Below are 18,455 nucleotides of genomic sequence, written 5' to 3' on the forward strand. Positions count from 1 at the left end.
CATTTCCTTGCTTTCTGACACAGTAAGAGTTCTCAGGATCAACTTGTTCTTTTTGTGCTCCAAGTCTGGAGTGAGATATTTCTTCAAAGAACCATGGCTTCCTTGTGGGGAATGGTATTTAGAAGCCAAAGTCTGAGTACTTGATGTGCTCATTACTTCTGGGCATTTTTAATAGAAGCTTTTAACTAAACTTTTAACATAAAAAGATATTTTGAGCTACAAGAAAGAAATTCAAATGTCTCTGTTTTACTCATCCTTGCAAATTCTTTCTTTTGAAATGAATGTATTTGTTTATTCCTTTCCTTATCAGCCCAGCCCCATGCTCTTATCTGTTCACTCAAGGGTTTTTGGTAGCTGTCATAACTAATGTCTGTCTCTTCTCATCTGTTCTATATACCACCCGTTTCATTCATTTATAAAATATTTATTACATACTGTCTGTGTGCCAGGAAATGTGTTAGGCATGTAGAATACACAGGAAAATGGAACTATCAAGAAGTTCACAGTCTAACAGGGAAGACCTATATGAAAACCAAAATTTCCATATGATTGGTGCAAACGTAGAAATACATAAAGAGTGACTAAGTGTGAGAAACCAAAGAAGGAGGTGAAGATAATATTTGAGTATGGCATTGATGAAATTATGAGAGGATTGCCATATGAAGAAGAATAGAGTTATTTATGGATTCTCATTGTAGGTGACCACTGATTTGTTTCTAGATGTGTAGTTACAAGTGGAATTATTTGAAATCAGAGGTTACCTGCATTTAGTGCTTAACGTTTTCCTTTTTCCTATATTCTCTGTTTTTTGTTTGTTTTTATTTATTTTTTTAAAGATTGGCACCTGAGCTAACATCTGTTGCCAGTCTTTTCTTTTTCTTCTTCTTCTCACCAAAGCCCCCCACTACATAGTTGTATATTCTAGTTGTAGGTCCGTCTGGCTCTGCTACATGGAATGCCACCTCTGCCTGGCTTGATGAGCAGCACTGGGTCTGTGCCCAGGATCCAAACTGGTGAAACTCTGGGCCGCTGAAGTGGAGTGTGCGAACTTAACCACTCGGCCATGGTGCTGGCCCCTGTTTGCTTTTATTTTTGCTAACGTTTTTTTTTCTAGGTAGACAAGCTGTTCTTTGCTTACACTGAAACTTACTAAGATACTTCATCATTTCTGTTCTTTAGCCTTTCAATCAAAGATTATTTCTTTGTTGAAATTGTTTGGTTTAGAGGCCATGTGGATTTGCTGTCTTTGTTTATATATCTATGCATTATGAATAAATTCATCATATTTTATTACCAATGATTGCACTTACTAAGTCTGCATCATACTTGCTATGTCATCATTAATACAAAGTTTGGTTCTTACTGTGGGGAGAACTTCTTAATAAAATTAGGATGGTGAAGGGAATGGAGAGTCAAATGGTTGGAAATTGGGACTCGCCTGTGTAGGCAGTCCCCTAGTTTTACATAATCTGTTTATAGCTGGAGATTGTCCCTCTTTTTTTTTTTTTAAGATTTTATTTTTTCCTTTTTCTCCCCAAAGCCCCCTGGTACATAGTTGTATATTTTTTACTTGTGGGGTCCTTCTAGTTGTGGTATGTGGGACGCCGCCTCAGCATGGCTTGATGAGCGGTGCCATGTCCACACCCAGGATCCGAACCAGCGAAACCCTAGGCTGCCGAAGGGGAGCACATGAACTTAACCACAAAGCCACAGGGCTGGCCCCTGTCCCTCTTTTCATAAGAAGAATTAGGAAAGGTCTAGGAAAAAGCAGAAAACCTGTGTATGTTTCCCAATTAAGATTCTTTAAGGAGTAAATAAGGTGTTTTTTCCCTCCCAGATACAGAAATAACTTATAGGAGTCTAGAAATGTTTTTCCAAAAGTTACCTAAGATGGCACTTAGGATTTCTTTTTGCTGTAAAAACAACGTGATGATAAATAAAATAAATTGAAATAGTAGTGTACTATTGTTGGAATCAATATTTAATTTATCTGACATCAAGCAGTGGGCTTTCAACATAAATATATTTTCCATATATTTGTAGCTTTACCTCTTTAAGTGTCAAAATATGTTTATTTTAGCCATTTTACTTGATGAAATTAACAAAAAAGTTAAACACATTTAATGTTAAATTTAGAATCGTCTTTACCAAACACTTAATGTACAAATTTCTGTGTTATACAGTGTTTCCTATCCTTTAGACATTTCTGCTGTCTTAAATATGCTGGTGCTTTTATCCAGAAACAACCGTACACTTAATGTATATGGATATAAATACAACAGACGAGTGATGCCTTTCAAACCAAGGCACTGATTAATTTTCCCAGATATTTTCATTGTAGTGTTCTTTTACCCCCAAACCTCTAATGGCTCCTTATTGCTTAAAGAGCCAACTCTAGTCTGCCCATACCATGGGTGTGTGTTGGTGTGTGTTTGTGTGTGTGTGTGTGTGTAAATATGATTTATTTGTCACTACTTTCCAACGCAAACATTTCACTCTAACCAGGTCAGTTTCCACACACTCTTATGATTATTCCATGTCCCTTAACCTTTGTTCATGCTGTTTGCTTTTATGTTCAGGGACCTTGAGGAAGTTATTTGTGCATTTTCTTGGCAGCTTGTTTCTTATGGTCTCAGTGAATGGTGTAGTTGGATATGCTTCCTTTGCATTAGAAGGACAGAGACAGATATGCAAGGAAGTCTGAGAAATGTAATTTTTAGCTTTCCACCAGACTAAAGGAGAGTTAGAGTGGATGTACTTTTTGTCACCAGTCCTAGCCTTATATCTCTGTTCTTTATTTCTTACTCTTATTTTTCTATTCACCAAATTTCCTAACTTGGCTTTTTTTTTTTTTTTTAACTCGTTAAACCACATGTATCTTTGTAAACTAAGTAGTCTTTCTGGGCCTTGCTGTACATATCTGTAGTATGAAGGAACTTAGACTAGGGGGTCTCTAAGCTCACTTTCAGCTATCAGCTTCTGTTTATGTTCATTTATTTATTCCTTCATTAAAAATATTTATTGAATGCCTGCCTATTTGATAGATATGCTCAGCAATATAAGATTATCTACCCTCCAATAATAAAATAATACACGTTCTTCAGTATCCAGGTTATGTACTGCTTCATTTGTAAAGTCTTGCCTGACACTGTAACCTATATTATGTTGCCTTGCACCACAGATTCTTTCATCACTTATTAAAAATGTAGACATAGGTTAACTTGTGTTTTGCTTAGTGTTTTGATGAAGAATGATGCTGCTTTTATTTTATAATCATTTAATATAGTGACAGTCACATAGTAATAATCATAATGATAACTAACATTTATGAACACTAACTTTGAGGCTGGCATTGTTTTAAATGCTTTTCTTCTATCCATTCCTTTAATTCTTACCAAATGTTTATGAGATAGGATCTCTTTTCATCTCCATTTTTACATGTGAGGTAAAGCATGTAAAGGTTAAGTAAATTTCCTTAAGGTTATACTGCTGGTAATTGAAGCTGGCATGTGAACTCAGGCAGTCATATTTCAAAAACCCGTGCACTTAACCATTTTGCTATAATGTGTAATTACTGCATACTTGTTGAATGAATGGAATGTTTTCATCTTTAATATATATTGGTTTCAGCTTTGGCATCTATTTGCACTTTGGATAAAAGACTAAGTAAGGATATTTCACTTTGGGGAGAATATTTTTTAAACAAGGACAAATAACTTTCTTAGCAAACTAAATGTTATGAGTGACTCCCAGTTAACAGTGAATATTCAAATTGTGTACTTATACTTTCAGGGATTTTGAATAATGTGTCTTTTTAAAAGAAAATATGTGACATGCATAATACTTATGGATGAATTTTGATTTGTATTAGTGTCTTGATTATTACTTGTTACTTGTTTTCAGTTGAGTGGTGATTTTATGCAATGGCTTCAAGCCACAGTTCTTCACCAGTGCCTCAAGGAAGCAGCAGTGATGTTTTCTTTAAAAAAGAGGTAGATCCAGCAAAACACATTCGACCTGTGCAGTCACTGCCAGATGTGTGTCCCAAGGAACCCACAGGTAATGCCTTTTTTTTGAGAATTTTTACTGAGGATTTGTACAATCTTTAAATGATTAGTCAGATTTCATATACTTATTTTAAAAGAGTAAATTTTATGATGTTAAAACTAAAGAGAGGTAAGTAATTTGGAAGTAAATTGATTGGGAAATTGGAATTATAGCCCTTTTTATGCATTTTCATAAAAGAAGTTAATTACATAAACGAAAAGTTTTGAAAATGAGGGTACAGAGTGAAAGTTCTTTAGTTAAACATAGTACAGTCAATCCTTGTTATTTACGGATTTTGTATTTGCAAATTTGCCTACTCCCTAAAATTTATTTGTGACCCCCAAAATCAATACTTATGGCACTTTTGTGGTCATTTGCAGACATGTGCAGAAGAATGAAAAGTATGAATCACCTGATGCACACGTTCCCACCTGAGATTGAAAAAGGCTACACTCTGCCTTCTTGTTTTAGCTGTCATGCTGTAAACAAGTGTCATTTTTGTCGTCTATTTAGTGCCATGTTTTTTGCACTTTTGTGCTTTTTGTTGGTGATTTTGCTTTTTAAAATGGTTCCCAAATGTAGTGCTGAAGTACTTTCTAGTGTTCCTAAGCAAAGAAAGCTGTAATGTACCTTATGAAGAAAATATGTGTTATGTAAATTTTATTCAGATATGAGTTACAGTGATGTTAGGTATGAGTTCAATGTTAATGAATGGACAATATATACTAAATAAGATGTCTTTAAACAGAAACACACATGAAACAAGACTATGTATGGATTGGTTGAGAAAATGTGACCAGAGACTCACAGAAACCTAATCCTGTATTTCCCCTAGGAGCAATAGTTCAGCATTTGCTAATTAAGTATTCCAGTGACTTTATAGAACAAAACTACTGTGAATAACAAGAATCAACTGTATAGTTTTCTTTCCTCTATGGTTAATGCCACATCAGCATTTATGTTATCTAATTATAAGCCAAACAGAGGATATTGGAACCAGGAGTGTCTGCCATAATACAATAGAAAAAAGGCCTACCTGAGAAGAAAACTAGAGTATTAAAGGATAGAAGATATACAATAGAAGGTAGAAGAGTTTTGATGTTGAAAAAGAGAGAGAAATTGTACATTAAGGAATTAATGAAAGACTTTCTTTACCATCCACCCCACCCTGCAACTGCAACCCTCAAATTTTGCATATCCTTTATTTGTGCATGTTTTTCCTCCCCTTGGCAATTGATGGGGAAAGCTGAAGGTTATTTAATCAGATTGATTTTTATTAAAACATTTGCTATTGAGGAGAGAGTTTAGTTGTTTTGTATAAAGTGGAGTCTAAGCATTTTTATTTTTCTAGGATATACTTTCAAACACAGAACTTACTTTACAGAGTTCTCTTGTTTACTTTTTGCAGGTGATTCACATAGTTTATGTGTTGCCCCATCTCTAGTTACAGATCAACATAGATGGACTATATATCATTCCAAAGTAAATCTCCCAGCAGCATTAAATGATCCTAGATTAGCAAAAAGAGAATCTGACTTCTTCACAAAAACATGGGGATTGGACTTTGTGGACACTGAAGTCATACCTTCATTCTACCTCCCACAGATCAGCAAGGAACATTTTACAGTATATCAACAAGAAATCTCTCAGGTAATATCTAATCTTTTTTTAAAAATTATTTTATTGGGTCATAATGGTTTATACCATTGTGTAATTTCAGGTGTACATTATTGTATATCAGTTTCTGTATAGACTATGTAGTGCTCACCACTAATAGTCCAGTTTTTAATCTGTCACCATACATATGTACTCCTTTACTCCTTTTACCCCACCTCCCACCCCCTTCCCCTCTGGTAACCACTAATCTGTTCTCTTTATCCCTGTGTTTATCTTCCACATACGAGTGAAATCATACAGTATTTGTCTTTCTCTGTCTGTATTATTTCGCTTAACATAATACCTTCAGGGTCTATCCATGTTGTTGCAAATGGGACGATTTTGTCTTTTTTATGGCTGAATAATATTCCATTCTGTATATATACTGCATCTTTATCGAGTTATCTGTTGATGGTCACTTGGATTGCTTTCACATCTTGGCTGTTGTGAATAATGCTGCAAGGAACATAAAAGTGCATAAATCTCTTTGTATTGTTGATTTTGTGTTCTTTGGATAAATACCCAGTAGTGGGAGAGGTGGATCATATAGTATTTCTATTTCAATTTTTTGAGAAATCTCCGTACTGTTTTCCATAGTGGCTGCACCAGTTTGCATTCCCACCAGCAGTGTTTGAGGGTTCCGTTTTCTCTACATCCATTCCAACATTTGTTAGTTTTTGTCTTGTTAATTATAGCCATTCTGACAGATGTAAGGTGATATCTCAAGGTAGTTTTGATTTGCATTTCTCTAATAATTAATGATGTTGAACATCTTTTTATGTGGCTGTTGGCCATCTGTGTATCTTCTTTGGGAAAATGTCTATTCATATCCTCTGCCCATTTTTTGATCAGGTTGTTTGTTTTTTTGTTGTTGAGTTGTATGAGTTCTTTATATATTTTGGAAATTAACCCCTTGTCGGATATATGATTTGCAAATATTTTCTCCCAGTTGATAAGTTGTCTTTTCATTTATTGATGGTTTCCTTTGCCTTGCAGAAGCTATATAGTCTGATGTAGTCCCATTTGTTTATTTTTTCTTTTGTCTTCCTTGCCTGAGTAGACATAGTATATGAAAAGATGCTGCTAAGACCAATGTCAGAGTGTACTGCCAAGTAATATCTAATCTTAAAGTTAGTTATAATCAGGTCAAAAGTAATTGAAAGCCTTTTAGTTTGATATATTATAGATTTTGACCAATAATCTTTGATGAGTCTATGGTATTCTTTTCTATTCATACACATTTTATTGTCCTGGGTTGTATTTAATTCCTTATTTAAATATATGTAAATATATTTCTCCTACTGTAGTGATTTTTCAGAATGACACATTCCTAATAGTGTTAAGAATCAACATGAAGCCCACCCTACCTACTAAGAAGAAGATAATTCTATTAGGCCTGTAAAGCCCAGATGATTTATGAGGTTTAAGAAATGAGTAGAGTGGAGTTGTTTCTATGCTTCTGATTCACCATGGACAATTTAATAGAGCATTAGCTCTAGCAGATACTCTTAATATCTGTAGACATAATATGTTTCTCTAAACTCGGTTCTGAGAGCAAGAACTGAATGCAGTGCTAAGTTTGAGGTGGCTTGTTACTCGTTTTTAGTAAGTGACTGATATCAATACAATTCCGTTCATTTTAGTCTTTAAAAACAAATCATTAAAGTTGTACATGGGATATTAAAAGTTTTTTTTATTGCAGTATAATTGACATGTAACATTATGTTAGTTTCAGATGTACAACATAATGATTAGATATTTGTATATATTGTGAAATGACCACCACAACAAGTCTAGTTAACATCTATCACCATACATTGTTACAAAAAAAATTTTTTTCTTGTGATGAGAACTTTTAAGGTTGACCCTCTTAGAAACTTTCAAATGTGCAATACAGTATTATTAACTATGGTCACCATGCTTTACATTACATCCCTGTGACTTATTTATTTTATAAATGAAAGTTTATATAGGAGATATTTATCTATAATTTTATAATTATTCTTTTTTATACTTTTTTCATTAGCAAGCCTAATTTGCATTTAGCTGATTTTATTTCACTTGACTACTTTGTTCTTTTTATAATTTGGAAATAGGCTGAATATGGCTATATTATTGGCATTAATACTATACAGTACCTGGTTCATTTTTAGTACTGCTTAATATTTTTGTACAGAATCTGTAAATATTATTTACCTTTGTATGTGTATATAGCCATATACTGTCTAGAGTTTTTGTGTTCTGTTTTCAGTGATCACATCTGCCTGGATGTTGTTAAGTTGATGAGTCCTAATATACCTTCTTTTTCATGATTTCTAGTCTGACACCTCGTAACTACAATTTGGCTTTTCTATTTATCCATTTATTGATCAAATTTTTATTGAGTGCCTTCCATATGCCTGGCACTGTTCTAACACTAGGGATACAACAGACCAAAACAGACATCAGTTCCCTCCATTACAAAGCTTACATTTCTAGCAAGGGGTATAAACAATATCAAATAATGATATATTATGTATGTATTTTATAAAGAACAACCACTAAAATAACAAAACAAAGAATTATAGCTAGTAAGCCAATGGAAGAGATAACATGGAATAAAAAAATTCTCAATCCAAACAAAGGCAAAAAAGAGTAAAAAGGGAACACAGAATGGATGGATGAAACAAAAAGAAAATAAACATCTAGATTGATAGTCTTAAACTAACCCTATCAATAATCACATTAAATGTAAATGTTTTGTAAGAACCCTCATTAAAAGGCAGAGATTGTGAGATCAGATGAAAAAGCAAGACCCAACCATATGCTACCTATAAGAAATGCATTTTAAATACAAAGACGCAAAACATTCAAAAGTAAAAGGATGGAAAAAGGTATACCAGGCTTAACACCAGTCAAAAGAAAACTGGCGTGGCTATATTAAATCAATCAAAGTAGATTTCAGAGCAAGGATTATTACTAGGGATAAAGAAGTTATTTTATAATGATAAAACTGTCAGTTAATCAGGAAGAAATAATAATTCTAAAGGTTTATGCCTCTAATAGCAGAGCTTCAAAATACATGAAGCAAAAACTGGGAACTTTATGGGGAAGTAGATGAATTCACAATTATGGTTGGAGATTTCAAAACTTGTCTCTCAATAAATGGTAGAACAAACAAAAACAGAAAATCAGCAAGTATATAGTAGACTTGAACACTATCAACCAACCTGACTTAACAGAACGCATTTAAAGAACATTGCATACAACACAAAAGATGATACTTTTTCTTCTCAAGTGTTCATGGAACATTTGTCAAGATAGACCATAATCTGGGCTGTAAAACAAATGTTAATACATTTAGAAGCCTTCAGATTATACAAAGTATATTCTCTGACCGCAATAGAATTAAATTAGAAATTAATAACAGAAATGTTATGTGGAAATCCACAAATATTCGGAAACCAAAACTTCTAAATAAAATGTGGGTCAAAGAGGAAAGGGAAATTAAAAGTAGTTTGAACTGAATGGAAATGAAAACACAACATTGGTATTTGTGGGACACTACTCAAGCAGTACTTAGGCAGAAATTTATAGCAATAAATACATATATTAGAAAAGAAGAATGGTCTGAAATCGATGACCTCAGCTTCTACCTTAAAAAGCTAGAAAAAGAGGAGCAAATTTAAATCAAAATAAGCAGAGGAGAAAAATGACTATCAAAGTAAGAATCAATGAAATAGAAAATAGAGAAACCTAAGGCTGGTTCTTTGAAAAGATCAATAAAATTGACAAACCTATAGCAATACTGATGAGGAAGAAAAGAGAGAAGGCACAAATCACCAATAACAAGAATGAGAGTGGTAACATCATAATAGGTTCTGCAAAGATTAAAAGGCTACTAATGAAATATTATAAACAACTTTATGCCAATAAATTCAACATGTTAGATGAACTGACAAATTCCTTGGATGACATAAATTACCAATCTCTCTTAAGAAGAATTAAATAACCCAAATAACTTTGTACTTATTTTAAAAATTGATGTGTGGTTAAGTACCTTTCCACAAAGAAAACTAAGGTCCACATGGCTTCACTATTGAATTCTACCAAACATTTAAGGAAAAAATAATCCCAAGTCTACACTATTCTTTCACGTTTTCGCGAGGATGTGGAGGACAGGGCTAGTACTAGGATGAGGCAAGTGAGATGATTAAGGTGTAGAATATGAAGGGGCGCCAGAATCTGAGAGTAGGTGCCTCCTTAAATATCGCACTCTAGGCCTCGCCCTACTCCCAGCCCTAGTGGATTAACTAGAACTCTCGTATACTGTTGGTGGGCATTTAAATTGGTAAAACCTTTTGGAAAAGAGTTTGGCAGTTTCTTAAAAATACTTCTGGTCCAGCATGCAAGGAGCTTGGAAGTCTTTACTCCTGTCTTCATAATAAGAAAAATCTGAACAAACTGAAAATCAACAACTGAGAAACTTTTTGAAGGTCACAGCTCAGGGGCACAGGCTCACTAAAATACTGAGACCTAATCATAGGACTACTTCCCCTCTTCCCACACCTTACCACCACATCAATAGGGCACCTATTTATAATAGAGGATTACAACTGGAAGAACTGCGTGTTTCAGACTTAGTTGAAGAGGTCTCTAAAGACAGCAAGGGAGACAAAAACAAGGACACCAGAGGAGATTTTAGGCTCTCGTACCTACCACTACAGCAGACAGTAAATACAGCCTAATTCCTAGCCAGAGAAACAAAACCTCACACCCAAAGGTCTGTTTTCCTCAGTTCCTTTTATCTAGTACATCACATCTGGCTTTCAACAAAAAATTACAATATATACTAATGACAAAAAACATAGTTTAAAGAGACAGACACAGATATAGTAGCAAAGCTGGAATTATCAGACTGGGAATTTAAAACAACTATGATTAATATGCTAAGGATTCTAAAGGAAAATGTGGACAACATGTAAGAATAGATGGGTAGTGTAAGCAGAGAGATGGAAACTCTAAGAATCAAAAGGAAATGCTAGAAATCAAAAACACTGTAACAGAAATGGAGAATGCTTTTTTATGGATTCATCAATAGACTTGAAATGGTGGAGAAAAGAATCAGTGAGCTTAAGGAGATGTTGATATAAACTTACCAGAATGTGTGGGTTGAAGTGATAGCATTGAATGCATGTATTAGGAAAGAAGAAACATATAAAATTAATAATCTAAGCTTCCACCATAGGAAACCGGAAAAAGAACAAATTCTAAAGTAAGCAGAAGAAAAGAAATAATGAAAATTAGAGCAGAACTCTGTGAAATTGAAAGCAGGAAATCAGTAGAGAAAATCACCAAAACCAAAAGCTGATTCTTTGACGAGATCGATAAAATTGGTAAACCTCCAGCCAGGTTAATTAAGAAAAAAAGAGAGACGACATAAATTACTAATGTCAGAAATGAAAGGGGGTACATCACTAATTCCATGGACGTTAAAAGGATAATAAAAGAACATGATGAACAATTCTCTACCCACAGATTTGATAGCTTAAATGAAATGGGCCAATTCCTTGAAAGACACAATCTACCAAAACTTACACATGAGAAATAGATACTCTGAATAGGCCTATACTTATTAAAGAAATTGAATCAATAGTAACTTCTCAAAGCAAAAAGCACCAGGGCCAGATGGGTTCACTGGTGTACCAACCATTTAAGGAAGAAATTATACCAATTGTTTATAATCTATTCCAGAAAGTAGAAGCAGAGGGGATGCTTTCTAATTTACTCTATGAGACCAGCATTAACCTAATAGTAAAATTAGATAAAGACATTACAAAAAAGGAAAACTACAGACCAATATCTCATGAACATGGATGCAAAAAATCCTGAACAAAATATTAGAAAATCAAACCCAACAATGTTTAAAAAGAATTATACACCATGACTAAGTGGAATTAATTCAGATAGGCAAGACTGATTCAGTATTCAAAAAGCAATTAGTGTAATCCATCACATTAACAGCTGAAGAAGAAAAATCTTATGTTCATATAAATAGATACAGAAAAACCTTTGACAGAATTCAGTACCCGTTCATGATAAAAACTCTCAGCAAACTAGGAGTACAGGGGAACTTCCTCAACTTGATAAAGAACATCTACAAAAATCCTACAGCTAATGGTGAGAAACTAAATGCTCTCCCACTAAGATCAGGAATAAGGTAGACAAGAAAAGAAAATAAAAGGTAGACAGATTGGGAAGGAAGAAATAAAACTTTTTTATTCTCAGATGACATCATCGTCTGTGGAAAATCGCAAAGAATCAAAAAAGAAACTGGTAGAACTAATAAGCATTTATAGCAAGGTTATAGGATACAAGGTTAATATTACACAAGTTAATTGCTTTCTTATATACCAGCGACATACAATTGGAATTTGAAATTAAATACATAACACCATTTACATTAGCACCAAAGAAAATGAAATAGGTATAAATCTAACAAAATATGTACAAGATTTGTATGAGGAGAACCCAAAACTCTGATGAAAGAAATCAGTAAAATAAATGGACACAGATTCTGCGTATGTGGATAGGAAGACTCAATATCGTCAACATGTTTGTTCTTTCCAACTTGATCTATAGATTCAATGCAATCCCTATTAAAATCCGAGCAGTTTATTTCATAGGTATCGAGAAACTGATTCCAAAGTTTATATGGAAAGAAAAAAGAGAATAGCTAACACATTATTGAAGGAGAAGAACAAAGTCAGAGAACTGACACTACCTAACTTCAAGACTTAATGTAAAGCTATAGTAATACAGGCAGTGTGGTATTGGTGAAAGAATAGACATAGAGATCAAAGAAGCAGAATAGAGAGCTCAGAGAGGAACCCATACAAATATAGCCAACTGATTTTTGACAGAGGTGCAAAGGCAATTCAATAGAGAAAGGAGAGTCTTTTGAATAAATAGTCCTGGAACAACTAGACATCCACTTGCAAAAAAGAAAAATAATCTAGACACAGACTGCCTACACCTTTCACAGAAATTAGTGCAAAATGGATCATAGACTTAAATGTAAAATGCAAAACTGTAAAACTTATAGACGTAACAGAAGAAAATTTGTGACCTTGAGTTTGGTGATGACTTTTTAGATACAACATCAAATGAAATCCATGAAGGAAAATACTGACATGTTGGACTTTGTTAAAATTAAAAACTTCCACTCTGTGAAAGACACTGTTAAGAGAATAAAGACAAACCAGAGACTGGGAGAAAATATTTGAAAAACACATAAATGATAAAGGACTGGTATCCAAAATATACAAAGGACTCTTAAAACTCAACAGTAAGAAAACAAACAACCCAATTAAAAAATGTCCAAAGAACTTGGAAAGACATTTCTCCGAAGAAGATGACCAATAAGCACGTGAAAAGATGGTCTACATCACCAAAGGTTTTAAATGGTAAATTTTATGTTACGTACATTTTGCCACAAATACAAAAACGGGGTAAAAGATTTGAACAGGCATTTCACCAAAGAAGACATACAGGTGGCAAATAAGCATATGAAAAGGTGCTGGATGTCACATATCATTGGGATATTGCAAATTTAAACAGCAATGAGATGCTACTATATGTCTATTAGAATGGCAAAAATCCAAAACACTGACACCACCAAATGTTGCGAAGGATGTGGACTAATGGAAACTCTCATTTACTGTGGTTAGGAATGCCAAATAGTGCAGCCACTTTGGAAGACAGTCCTGTAGTTTCTGATAGAACTGCAATCAGAACTCTGAACACCACTAATGCATTGCTTTTTCCTTACCACTCTCCACTTTCTTATGTGTCGTATTTATGGTGTCTCTGAAAGGATAACAGTGTTGTTAGTGGTCATCTAATCTGAAATCAGAGTGGAATTTCTTTTATTTTTTGACTCAGAGAGAAAGTGTCAACTAGTATCTATCTTTCTATCTTAGGTATATGTTTTCAAATTTTCTTCTTTTTTTAAAAGAAATTATTCTCTTAAGTGATTTCTGTCATGCAAGTAAGAATTTTTCATTTGCTTTCCCACTTCATTCCAAATTTATGGAAATTTTACTGTAATTATATAAAATTGGGTGAATATAGGTATATAGGTATTTATACATCTCATTAGTATTTGGTTTATTAAGCATACTTGTTATTTGTTTTTAAGTTCAAGAGGCTAGTGATTTTATTTAAAAATAGTCGAACTAGTTTGGTATATTCTGATACTCTTGTGAAACATTTTGATGCTTTGAGTACTCATATTGCCACATAGCATTGATCACATTATTTATATCTTTTTATTAGAGAGAGAAGATTCATGAGAGATGCAAGAATATTTGTCCTCCTAAAGATATCTTTGACAGGACTCTCTTACATACTCATGGTATGAATATGTACTATTTGTAGCATAGCATAAGTATTAATGATTAAAGTCTTAATTTGGGGACCTTGTTGGCTGTCATACCTATAATTTTCATTTCTAGTGAAATTTTTATAGTCTGTGATCATAATCTTTTCTAAAAGCATTTAAGAGAAAAATCATGGGTCTGATGGTGGTGTTATCCTTCAATCAACAAATACTTATTTAATATCTTGGTGCTTGGTGCTTTTCTTGTTGCTTAAAAATGGATGAATAGGAAATAGTCCCTGTCCTCAAGAAGCTGATGGTCTCCTGAGTTAGGTTAAATAAATAAACCAACAATGCAGCACTGTATATCAAGCAGTAAGTCAGTTTGGTAAGATGGTATAGAGTTCCTAACTTAGCCTTAGAAGACTTCCCAGCGTTGATGGTGATTGCTTGTGTTCTAAATGAGCAATCGAGAATGATTTTTGTGGGAAAACACATTCCAGGAAAAGGAAACAGTTTATGCAAAGCCGGAGAGTCAAGAGAGAAATTAGCATGTTCAAGGACCTGCAAGAGTTCAGTATGTTGGCTCCACTGGGAGCAAGAAATAAAGCTGAAGAAATAGGCAGGAGTCAGATCACAAAGAGCCTATGTGCCATGCTAAGGAATTTTTCTTTTCTAAAAGCAGTATACAGCTACAAAATATTTTTAACTAGACACGATCAGATTTATGATTATGCATTTCACTGTGAAAACAGTTATGGATAATAAGTTTATGGATGATGATAAAACTGGAGACAAGGAGGCAGTTGGAAGCTGTTGCAGTAATACAAGTGAGAAATCACATGGTCCCAACAGCTGTTACAATGAAGATGGAGAGGAAATTAGGCCTTTGAGAGAGATCTCAGAGATCAAGGCACAGATTTTGGTGGTCAGTCAGTTGTTGGTAATAGAGCAAGATAATAGAGCAAAAATGACTCCCAAATTTCTTGCTTGGGCAGCTGGTTGGGTGAGAGAGGCAATATAGGAGGAGGAATTTTGGAGGAGATGGAGGCTGGTTTAATTGCAGCTTTGCAGAGAAGGAGATGTCTGGTATGCAACCCAGAGCTCAGAAAAGAAATCTGGGCTGGAGATGTAGGTATGGTAGGCATTCTCATAAATGATATATGCTAGACAATATCATGGTTGTTTTATCCAAGGGCATGGATGGGATCACCCAGGGAGGAGGTAAATAATGAGAAGGAAACGATGGTAGAACACTAGGAAAACGTCACATTTAAGGAGCAGGTAGAAAATGAGGAGTGAAGGAGACTAAAAAGAACTAATCCGAGAGAGAGGAGAGTCAACCAAAAGAGAGTTCCACCTTAGAAATGAAAAGTGAGCGTTTCAAAGAAGTGAGAATGGTTTGTCTACAGTGTCACAATACTTCAGGGATAGATCAGTTTGCACACTGAGAAGTCTCTGTGGGTTTGGCAATTTAGCAGATCTTAGGGAGAACTTTTAGACTGGAGTGGTGATTACAGAAACTTCAATACTATATATTAAGGAGTGACAATAAGAGAAAGAAATGGAGACTACCAGTATGGATGTGACTTGAAGATCTGAGCTATAGATATTGACTAGAAAGAAAAGAGTGAAAGAATGTTTTTACATGGCCAAGACTAGATGAAGCAAGAGAAATATTTGCATAACCCTGAGAGTGAGTGCTTTCTTAAATTTTGCATCCAAGGTCCTCCCTTGCTTCAACCTAGTCTGGGCCCTGGGGATTTTATCTTTTTCTTTTTTTTTTTTTTAGTGGGAGAGAACTGAACATGCTTGTATGCAAAGAGGCAAGAGTTATTAGAAGGGAAGAGATTGAAGATAGGGAGAGAGGCAGGGTAATTGATGAAGCTAGCTCACAGAAGAGGCAGGAGAGGATGGAGTCCAACTGCAGAAAGGTTAGTTTTGGAAAGGAAGGTAACTTGTCTGAGATCTGATTGGCGAGATGAAGGTAAAGTAGATTCATTTGCAGGTAAGTTTGTAGATGATACAAACTAAGATGTCTAAGAAAATAATTAATATGATATTAAAAAAATCTTTGATTATAAGAAATTCTGGATGGGATGGTGAGTATTTTCAACAATGAAAACAGTATTCATATTTTAGAATTTAGTTGATTTTTAAAAACTGCATAGCATGCCAAACTTGATCTCACCAAAACTTAATAACATCAAGCTTTCTGTATCCATTTAAAAACGACTTGAAATGTATTTAGTTGTTTTATTGCTACTATACAGTTGATTAAAATTATTTGAAACGTTGATCTTAGTCAGTACTTTACCTACTGCTAGGCATACAGGAGGTGCTTGATTGATACTTGTTGAAGTAAGAAACTTAAATGGTTATTTGTTGTGACCTAGTATAGTATTGAATCTGTCAAAATATAGTTTATGGAAGTAAAATGAAAACAAGCTTAAAAATTATATTTTCCCTTTTCCTTTTGTTCATAGATAAATCCAGGACAGATCTGGAGCAAGTACCTAAGGTAATGAAGCTTAAAAAATGAGAATACTGCTGTTTAATATTTGGTCTTTAATTTTGCCTTGTAAGAAGCTTTCATTTAGCAGTTTTTTGACACTTTGACCACTTTACCTCTTTTGGGACTTTGTTGCATTATTTCTTTTCTCTCTCTTTTGCCTCAGCAAGCTCTTCTTCATCACCAAAATCTACAAATATGTTTGTCTCTCCATTCTAAAAAGGAATTTTGTTAGTCTTACTCACCCTTCAAATTATTGAGATATTTTCTTTGAAATGAACAGAACATTTTTTTCATTTCAATTTGAAATGAATTTGAAAAATTTTCACTGAAAAATTTTGTAGAGATGTGTAATAGATGAAGTTTCTATTTATTTTTCTTCTTTTCCTACAGAGTCTGTTACACTCCTGAGATTCTCAAAGAGGTCTGTGATAATTGCTCTTTAGGGTGAGAAGAGAAAGAAAATTGAAAGACAGAAACAAAAAGGAGAGGGCAGTCATTTTTAAAGTTCTTTGATTCCTACAAAATTCAAACTCCATCATTTAAGGCCCTTAATTATTCATTTCCATTATAGTCACACTCTTAACTTTTGCCTACTAATCTTTAAACATTCTTTACTTCAGCCAAAGTTTTTTGCTGGCTCTGTGCTTTACTTGCACTGTTCATTTAGCCTGGAAGACTTTTCCCTCATCTCCCTATATCTAATTCTCTACAATGTTTTGCTTAAATGGCAACTTTACATGAAGATATTTACCCCCAACTGAAGATAATTGGCCCCTTCGCCGAATTTTCATAGCATTTTATCTAGACCCCTGCCTTCACTTTTAAGGCATTTGCCGCTCTCCCCTTAGAAGATATTTATGTATGTATTTTATCCCCTTGGACTAAAGATCCTTAGATTAGGACCTCTGTAATAATTTATTTTTGTTTCCCCCTCAGTGCCTTGCATAACAGGTAGACAATCAGTACATATTTATTGAATTAATCAATACTTTATATTAAAGCTGGCATTAGAAAATGTAGTCACGTCCCTAGTTAGATTTCCCCTATCACATTCAACCTAATTTTTAGATGTAGGTAAAATGAATCAGTAAATATAGTAAAATATAGCATAGAAATTAAGTAATTAATTGATTAAACCATGTTTCAGGCCTTATGCTAGGTGGTGGGGATACAAAGATTAATAAGCTATAAATCCAATCTTACAGGAACATATGGTATCCAGGGAGAGATATACATATTAAATAAATAATTTTTGTGAAGTATGAGATAAATAGTATACATGGTATCCTTGTGTTCAGAGATGGGGTGATTAATCTCTGTGTCATACACAGAGACATGTTTGTCCTTTTGATTGGGTTGTATTCTGTAGGAAGATAGCCAAGAAAGGGCATTCTAGGCCAAAAGTGTGTGTAAAGATACTTAAGCATACAAGGGTATGAAAGACGGTTGAGTATTGTTAGAATGTAACTTGTAAATAGTGGGAGTGACAAGATACAAAGAGGTAGGTGAGTCCAAAACAATGAAGGGCTTTTGATGCCATTTTAAAGAGTTTGGTGTTTGGGTTATACTAATCCCTTGAGAGGTTTAAACAGAGAAGTTAATGCACTTGTACTTGCATTTTAAAGGTGTATCTGACAGCAGTATAGGGGATAGATTGGGAAAGGACATCAGTAAGTAGCTTTTACTGTAATCTAGAGATAATGAAGAACTGCACTGATGAAATGCTGTGCAGATAGAGGAGACGATATTTAGGAAATATAATGATTAGGACTTAGTGCCCAGATGGATGTGATATGTAAGGGAAAAAGAGGAGGCTCTTAATAAAATTGAATTTGCTTTGGTTTTGAAATTTTGTGTATGTCTAATGTAAAGAACTAA

At 34.1% G+C, this 18,455-nt stretch overlaps 1 protein-coding gene across 6 annotated transcripts in view; it reads left to right on the forward strand.

Annotated features, from left to right (window-relative positions):
• VPS54 (VPS54 subunit of GARP complex) overlaps nucleotides 1-18,455 on the forward strand; it is a 106,249-nt gene that overhangs the window by 23,984 nt on the left and 63,810 nt on the right. For 4 of the 6 annotated variants that reach the window (XR_006888735.1, XM_046662401.1, XM_046662400.1 and 1 more), the window contains exons 2-5: nucleotides 3,904-4,059; nucleotides 5,456-5,697; nucleotides 14,020-14,098; nucleotides 16,549-16,583. Coding sequence is in view for 5 of the 6 variants with exons in the window: in XM_046662401.1 (XP_046518357.1) it covers nucleotides 3,924-4,059; nucleotides 5,456-5,697; nucleotides 14,020-14,098; nucleotides 16,549-16,583 (492 nt within the window). In the remaining variant the exon portion in view is untranslated. Of the gene's footprint in view, nucleotides 1-3,903; nucleotides 4,060-5,455; nucleotides 5,698-14,019; nucleotides 14,099-16,548; nucleotides 16,584-18,455 lie in introns of those variants that run through there. The other 2 variants (XM_046662403.1, XM_046662404.1) reach the window with 2 other exon arrangements.

Source organism: Equus quagga, chromosome 5 (assembly GCF_021613505.1).
Source record: "Equus quagga isolate Etosha38 chromosome 5, UCLA_HA_Equagga_1.0, whole genome shotgun sequence".
NCBI classification, from domain to species: domain Eukaryota; kingdom Metazoa; phylum Chordata; class Mammalia; order Perissodactyla; family Equidae; genus Equus; species Equus quagga.